Source organism: Elaeis guineensis, chromosome 1 (assembly GCF_000442705.2).
Source record: "Elaeis guineensis isolate ETL-2024a chromosome 1, EG11, whole genome shotgun sequence".
NCBI classification, from domain to species: domain Eukaryota; kingdom Viridiplantae; phylum Streptophyta; class Magnoliopsida; order Arecales; family Arecaceae; genus Elaeis; species Elaeis guineensis.
In genome coordinates, this window is record NC_025993.2 from 21,848,509 (window position 1) to 21,856,864 (window position 8,356).

The 8,356-nt window shown below is 36.2% G+C and overlaps 1 protein-coding gene across 1 annotated transcript; it reads left to right on the plus strand.

Annotated features, from left to right (window-relative positions):
- The first annotated feature begins 832 nt into the window (after positions 1-832).
- On the plus strand, positions 833-8,018 carry LOC105033790 (uncharacterized transporter C405.03c). Its single transcript, XM_010908709.4, has 8 exons — positions 833-1,269; positions 3,775-4,185; positions 4,593-4,810; positions 5,068-5,138; positions 5,228-5,329; positions 6,456-6,573; positions 6,650-6,785; positions 7,712-8,018. Exons 1-8 carry the CDS (start codon positions 1,189-1,191, stop codon positions 7,772-7,774), a joined length of 1,200 nt encoding a protein of 399 aa, XP_010907011.1. The 5' UTR covers positions 833-1,188; the 3' UTR covers positions 7,775-8,018.
- The last annotated feature ends 338 nt before the right edge of the window (positions 8,019-8,356 follow it).

The following is an 8,356-nucleotide window of genomic DNA, read 5'->3' on the forward strand; positions in this document are numbered from 1 at the left end:
CCGAATTGGATACGGATCAAATACAACCGTATCCATATCCATATTTATTTTATTTAATGAATATAAATACGGCTATGAATATTATTTGGATGTAAAAATTCATATCTATATTTATTTTAAATGAATATAGATATAATTTAGATATTAAAAATATAAATATAATTATAGATATTATTTAAATAATTAAATTTTATGACTTCATAATCAAAGATTTAAATAGATGATAAATCAAATTAATAATATATTTATATAGTTATAAATTTTTTTAAAAAATTAATAAATATTATATAAAATTATATAAGATTATATTTAGATTCGGATATTAATTGGATAGTTGTCTATCTATATTTATATTTTTTTTATGAATATAATTATAAATATAAATATTAATTGAATCTTCAAATTTTTATTTATATTCGAATTGGTTCAGATATAAAAATAAATATAGATGGATAATATTTATATCATTTTCATCTTTAGTTCTCCCAAGATATTCTTAAGAAAATGAGTAGGTGGCTGGTTTATGGGCTGATTTATGTGAAATATCTCCTTAATCCAAGTGATGATTATGATTAAAATGGTCTTTGAATAACTGAAGAAGGACGGGACAGTGAAAGGAGCCAACTCTTTGACCGGGCCGGCCTAATAATAAATGTGCGCATTCTCCTTTCGTTTTGTAACTCAACCCCACCGCCACCTAAAAATTAAAAGTAGAAGAAGAAAATTGGAGGGGCGAACCGAAGAAACCGACCAGATTTTGTCCAAATCTGACAATGGCGAAACAACCGCTATTTTTCAGATGCCGAAATAAAATCCAAACCGGTCTTCTAGCTTAGCTTTGCTTTCGGATCCGGTCATCGACTCCTTCTCCTCTCTTCTCTCTTCTCCTGCCGACAAAGAAAAAGGAGGAGAAAAAAAAGGGCTCGAATCGAGAGGAACAAGAGAGCCGACCCAACTCCATCTCCGCTGAGCTTTCGCCGTTCGCAATGGGGCCGGGCGGGGCCGAATCTCGGGATTCACGCCGGCGAGGAGGCTTCGTTTGGATCGGCGTTGGTTGGCCGGCAGCTAGATCTTTGTGACCTTTGCTTTCCTTCGTTCCTTCCGAGGAGCTTGGGTTTGGGTTGTTTCTTCTTTTTATTTCTTCGTCTTCTTGTTGTGTGTTGCTGGATCGGAGCAGGAGAAAGAGGTATGGGTTGGAGGTACAACGCCGGGTTGCTTCTCATCGGGGCGGTTGTTATTATATGGGTCACCTCCGCCGAAGTCACGCAGGTCCGTTTCGTGGGATCGCTCTCCAAAAATTTCTTCTTCGTTTTTTTTTTGCTCTGTTTTATCTTTTTATTTCAATTTGTTTGCTATATGTTGTTTTATATTCTTTTTTTTTTTTTTGCTCCGTTTGTGAATACCTAATTATGTTGGTCTGAATTGTGGAGATGCCATCTGAATTATTATTATTATTTGGTAACGGAAATAGAGTAGTTTAGCTGAAGTTAAGAGTTTGGACTTTCTGTATCTTCGGTTAGGAATTCCGTAAAATTTCATATCCTGGAATTATATGCCTCTTCAATAGCAAAATAAAAGTTAAAAGAAAAATCTGGAGAATTCCATGAGGTTGCTAGGAACAAGAACACTATTATAACGATGAAAGATCATGATCCAACACGGAGTCAATTATTGAACAGTTTGAATTTGGAAGGGTTGATGGAATGATTCAGCATGGTTTTATGAACTATTGTCAATAGACAGTTGTTTAAAAGATGATATGATGAGAATAATGCTTGAAGGATAAAAATGAAATTGTAACATGTTCATTGGCATATGTTGGATGGAAGCTTAGCTACCTGAGGCATAGAAGAGGAGTTCAGTGCAGGTATAGGTGCAGAGCAGTTCTTTCTCTTTCTCTCAGAGAGAGAGAGAGAGACTGCTTAGGATGCAAATACTGGAGTGATTTTCTTGAGAGATTCAAAAGCAGTTGCAAAACCCTGAATAGAAGTGTCCTACTGCTAAGACTGCAACAACTTGTTGGAGAAAGAGAAACCAGGCATATAGTAATGCATATTTGGTGGGAGCTTGGGCTAGAATCTAAGCAGGGTTGCGTACTAGTTATGCGGGAAGAAAAGGTAAGGAGGAGAAGTAGAACATATAAGCTACAAATTACAGGTAACAGGTCATTTTTTTGGGTTATGTAGACAGCATATTTGTCTAAAACTTGGAGGTCTAATAGAGGTGGACTGGAATTCGCATAATGGTCAAAGACATTTGCCCAGGAATTGCTGCTATGCAGATGTTTGACCAAGAATTGCTGGAATGCAGACCTCTGACTTCATTGGTGGTTGGGAGTCCACCCTCAACGATAAAAAGGAGGTGTTGTCTAGCTTTTCGAAAGCATAAATCAGTAAGTGAATTCAAAGATCCTTCAGTTTCTATGCAAGGAATCAAGATTTTAATATCGATAGTTAGCATACTGTGGAACTTAAGGATGCTACGCCCAACTTTAGTTCCCAGAATTGAGAGTGGGAGGGGAAGAGAATGCAATTGCTAATGAGAGGTTTTGAAGTGTCCATGGAGCTTCTTTATTGATAATATGAAATATAATATATTAATATCAAGTATAACAAGGCTTACTATACTAGTGCGTATCACCCCATGATGGACATACTTTATCGTACCGGTACCAAATTGAGACTCGGCATGGGGACTTAGTATGCCAAGCTAGATCCCATACTGGGCATACCAACACTATGCCAGCCGGTACTTGTAGACGGTCGAGAGCCGACATTTCAAACCTTTGCATAAAATACTTTTTGTTGGTTTCCTTTACACTAAGTGGATGCAGAATTCATGTTTGAGAGAAAAAAAGAAGATCAAAGTCAGTAAGTAGCAAATGGAAATCATGCAAGGCTGGTATTATTAGTTAGCAATGGAAATATTAGATGTTTGGCTAGGAAGGTTGTTCAAAAGTTCCAAATGCAAAAGCTATACTCTAGAGCAGGTGCTTAGTGCTCTATAGTTGGAGCTAGTTTTTCCTCATTTTTATGCCACATCTTCTTAAACCTTCCCCTTTGGTCAATTTTTGAATTGGATATTGGTGAACATGTATCTGGCCTAAGTTTGCTTCTTCCCTATATGGTTGAGAATTACTTTTGTATTGCATCTTACCATTCACTTTATAAATCACTCGATTGTGAAATGATGGGTTGATTCAAACATCATAAACGGTTGTTATGTTAGGTAGCTTGGCAGCATGCCATCAACGAGGAACTACTTGTATGAAATGTGTAAGCTGTCAAGGGCATCCAGTCAGTTGGATGCTTGTTCGAAGAAGCATATCCTATGATCAACTTAGTTACATTTCTTCAATTAATTTAGTCATCTTTATGCTGACAATGGCTTAAGGCCTTAAACAACAAGCTTCTTTTATTTATTTTAGATAAAATTATTTCTAAGTTTTCTTCATGATCATCTAGGTGGCCTGTTAACAATCATTTTTTAAATGATTAATGAATTGGTACCTTCATAGTTAGTTGGAAAGCTAAATGATTCAAGGGGAATTATTGAAAGATAACCCAGTACGTTCCATTGGTTTTGACAAAATCATGTGGTATTAAACCCATCCAGGAAATTCAACCCGCTAATAATGTAGAAACTAACATCTTTTGGGCTATATTGGCTTCTGAGGCTGGTCTACTCTTTAGCTGATTGGTTGACTTTTGGATATCTGTAACATAATTACCTTTTGATTTGTAAATTCTGAATATCCTTACCATTGTCCTGCAGGGTATATTTACAGACTACAAGCAGCCATTCGCAGTTACTTATTTGGGGGCCTCTCTCATGGTTGTTTATCTACCAATAGCATTTATCAAAGATTGGTTATGTAATTTTTTTAAAAGACATTCTTCTAAAAGAGGTAGAATTTCAGAAATCATCATCAAATCTCCATCTGGACTGGATTCTTCTCTTAAAATTAGTGGGATGCAGAAGATCTTGGAAATGGAATCACAGGCCCCTTTAACTAAGAAAGACAGTGAACTAGAACTTTCTGCACAACAAGAGGAAAAGCCATTAATTGTCAAACTTGATGAAGTTGAAGTCGAAGTAGAGGTGCTGAAAGAGAACAGAACATTAACCACTAGGGAAATTGCAGTATATGCATGCTACCTTGCCCCTCTTTGGTTTGTCACAGAGGTGAGATTTTACTATATTGCAGTATTTATTTTGTTACCATATGTTGTTTTTATTTATGTTTTGGGTTGGTGTAATGAATTGTTGATCGTGACCCCATCCTGTCTCTTTTTTTTCCTGCCATATTTGTAAAACTTAGTTTTGATGCAAGTCAAAAGATGAATATTTGTTTTTTTTTTTAAATTTATTTTTATCTTTTGACATATTTGAACAATTTTTGCCTCATCCTTCATTGAAATAACAAAATACTTTATCGAATTTCTGCTCAAAAGGTTGTTATCTATATTTCTCATTAGTCTTCTTATTTCAATAATTTATTCTTTTTGATAGAATGAATCAATTTTACTTATAAATCTACTTATTAGACTGGCAACAGGTACTGATATATTTCTCATCTTGGATGAATACAGTATTTGTCAAATGCAGCGCTTGCACGAACTAGTGTTGCAAGTACTACTGTACTATCTTCAACTTCAGGACTCTTTACTCTTTTCATTGGTGTACTTCTGGGCCAAGATTCCTTAAATGTAGCAAAAGTGGTTGCTGTTTTTGTTAGCATGGCTGGTGTTGCTATGACAACACTGGGTAAGACATGGGCAGCAGATGAGTCACAGTTGATCTCCTCTGGGTAAGCTCTTCTATATGCATGTTATATGTGGTTGGTTTACTTTTGAATGAAAAGTTTCCAGCCATGCTTTTTTAGGATTTATTTGTTTATTTTTTCTTTTGCTGGGAATGCTTGAATTCATATTAAATGAACTTAAGCTAAGCTATTTGTGACAACTTCTATAATATTTTAGTTTGGTCATTTTCATGTCCAAAGTATTTCTTAGCTTTATGTTTGTAATGGCCAAAGTTTGAGCTTCAGCGTTCTATAATGTGCAGGAATGAGCAAAGGTCTCTTGTAGGGGATCTTTTTGGGCTTCTTTCAGCTATGACATATGGTCTATTTACTGGTTGGATGTTATCCTTTGCATTCTTCCAGTCGCTAATCAGTTAAATGGATTATTGGGCTACCACTAACGCCAGGAGCATTATTTTGCAGTTCTGCTCAAAAAGTTTGCAGGGGAGGAAGGACAAGGAGTCGATGTTCAAAAGCTGTTTGGATATGTTGGACTTTTTACACTTGTAGCTTTATGGTGGCTTGGTAAGGAATACACACACACAACAAAAGAAAAAAGAGGGAAAAGAGAAGATGCACCCTAGTATTCACAGGGTTTGTCGATTGAAATTTGTCACTTGGTGGTGGTGAACAAGATCATGTGCTATAATAAGATCACAAAAGTACCCCACAAATTAATTGATATAAGAGGTGTTGAAATTTTGCATTCATTATATTCACTACTAAATTTGCTCAACAATACCTAGTACTGTAAATGGGAAAAGAACCATGGGGCATACTTGGAGGTTTAAACAAGCCGAAAAATATAATAGAGCCCATTACTTACTCCAAACTCCTTTGAGTTGCCTGAATATCAAAAACTAATATGTGTGCATAATATAATCTGTGGTATTTCTAGTAATTATTGGCATCATAGAGTACCAAGATCTCATGTTATAGCAGTTCTGCTAATTCATAAGGCCTCTCTGGTTCTTATGAAAATATACTGGCTTTTGGACCTGTTTGATTGCAGGTAACTAGTGACATGGTTACACTGGTTAAAGTGAGTTTTCCTCTGCTTGACTAACGAAAAGTTGGTGGGGACCGCATAAATTACCAACAACTCCTCATTTACAGTAACCTGCCTTCTGTCTAGAATGGTCACATATCAGTTGCAGTTACCGAGGCTGCAGGACTCGCACTTGACTTCATGAAATATGTATTTTGTATGGGCAGATACAATCACCCAAATGTCATTTTTTGAGTTACATTAACTAGTGACATATGCAACCGAACATCAGAATATGACTAAAGTTGCTGTTTACCATAGCAGCATGGAACCCCAGCTAGATGAAAACTCCTATTACTGGCAACCAGGAAGGCCCTTATTTTAAAAAGCAACTAGCCTAGGCTTTAGTGCAAAATGATCATGAATATATCTTAAATTAGGTTGCCATCTGGATGCTTCTCATGACAAAATTGTTGTTTAACGATAAATGAAGAGGAATCAAGATCTCCAATATCATCAATCTATTGTCCTATTGTTTTCCTGTCTAATTGGAGTGATATATCACTATCCCTTCTGAACATAATGCAACCACTGAACCATCTGTTGTTATCTTTGTTGCATACTCTTGTAAATGTATTATTTTTTCTTTTGCTTTGTCTACAGTATGGCCATTGACTGCATTGGGGATTGAACCAAAGTTCACAATACCTCATTCTGCTAAAATGGAAGAAGTTGTTCTTGCTAATGGCTTTGTTGGAAGTGTACTCTCAGACTATTTCTGGTATGTGCGAAACAACCCTGACCTTTATGTTTATTACATAGATTTGTTCATTTGATGAAGGATGATGTTTGTGCAGGGCATTATGTGTTGTTTGGACTACGCCATTGGTGGCTACCTTAGGCATGTCCCTCACTATACCACTTGCCATGGTTGCCGATATGGTCATTCACGGCCGGCACTATTCAGCAGTCTATATTCTTGGGTCAGCTCAGGTAATTCAATATCTGTGGTTTTTAGTGTGGCTACATGTATGCTTTAATTTAGATTTTATTATGTTATCTATATGTCCAAGCAGCTTGCCTTGTGTTACCACTTAAGCAATCAAAGTACAGTCTTTGTACATTATAAAACGGATATGGTTGACATTTATTGGGAATTACTTAACTGTAGACACTGTTACTATTTAGGTTATCCCTCCACCTGCACGAATTGTCATTGCTAGTGTTCATCTCATGCTATCAAAGAAAAACACTCTTTGGTGCATCTCCTACCATCATATGCAAGCTTTCACCCTCGCTACTGCAGGTTAATATTTAAAGCTCAAAAATAGGTTTCTTCACTTGGGGGTGAGGGTCATAAGAATCATAGGCAAAAAACTTTTGATTGTTAATGAAATGATATATTCAATTTCTTATTTTGAAACTTCATTTGTGACTCTAAATTTTCAACTTCGATGAAATTTAATTTGTGTAGCCTGCAGAATTTGCTTTAAATTTTGATGAGCGCATGCTGAAAAATATGTACTCTTTTTGCCACATTCAAGTTGTTTTATCTAAAATTATATTTTAGTCAAGGTTTTAAATCTCGGAGGATGGGGTTGGCCCCAGTTTCTCCGAAGAGCAGGATATCGATTCTCCTTTCCTTTTGCTCTTTGCCTTTTCTTTTCCTTTCCTTCTTTTTCCTTTTTATTCCTCTACTTCTTTCTTCTCACTACTTGTTTACCTTCCAGTATATTATAATATTTACAGTCAAGTAGAATCTTGCTTTACATTTCACACCATGAGCTTCAAGCGTGCACACACAAGTATATGTGCTGTATATGAATAGATAATTTTCACCATTTAGCTTGTTCAAGTTTCAGATCTGCAGCACGTTTATTTGTTAATCCATTCGTTTTGTCCTATATTTGTATCTGCAGGTATTTGCTGGGTTTGTAATAGCTAATCTTTCAGATCGCTTGTCCCAATTTTTGGGATTATAGCACCATTGAGCATGTTACGCATGAACACCAATATTGTTATTCTTTACACGCAAGCATTCTTTACTCTTGCATCTCAAGGGGAACCTCATCTATGCACTTCACCGGTTTGTTGGTGTGGGTCTCAGATGAATGTAGTTTTTCAACTCATTAAATTTTGTAGGCAACTGGGGGCACTGTTATGTTCCCATTGGTGCTGGACATAGCTCCAAAGGTAATGAATGATTCTTTTGAGCATTTTTTTAAACTTGTGTTGTAAAATGTTTGTCAAATGTATATAATTTCCTTTCATGTTTGGTGATCTATCAATGTCTTGAATCATCTTAGTGGAGTGTTCAGGAGACCAATGTTTCTTTCATCTATTTTTCTTCTTCTATGTTTCCTCATGATCTGTGTGTAGACCATGAAAGGTTGCTCATGGTTCGATTTCAATCAGTTTCATTTATTATTCACATCCAGCAATTCGATACTGCAATGTTTGTACTACACATTCAAGAACAGATTGGTGATGCTAAAATGGAAGAGTCGAGCAACGTGGAGCTGCCCTGGCCATAATTTAGACCTATAGATCACCAGATGGTGCAT

What these genes read in the sequence shown, in the direction of transcription:
- LOC105033790 (XM_010908709.4), top strand. Translation starts at nt 1,189, where the DNA reads ATGGGTTGGAGGTACAACGCCGGGTTGCTTCTCATCGGGGCGGTTGTT. An exon ending in GACATATGGTCTATTTACTG is followed by an intron (nt 5,139 to 5,227) that starts GTTGGATGTTAT and finishes ATTATTTTGCAG; the next exon opens with TTCTGCTCAAAAAGTTTGCA. An exon ending in ATATTCTTGGGTCAGCTCAG is followed by an intron (nt 6,786 to 7,711) that starts GTAATTCAATAT and finishes TTGTATCTGCAG; the next exon opens with GTATTTGCTGGGTTTGTAAT.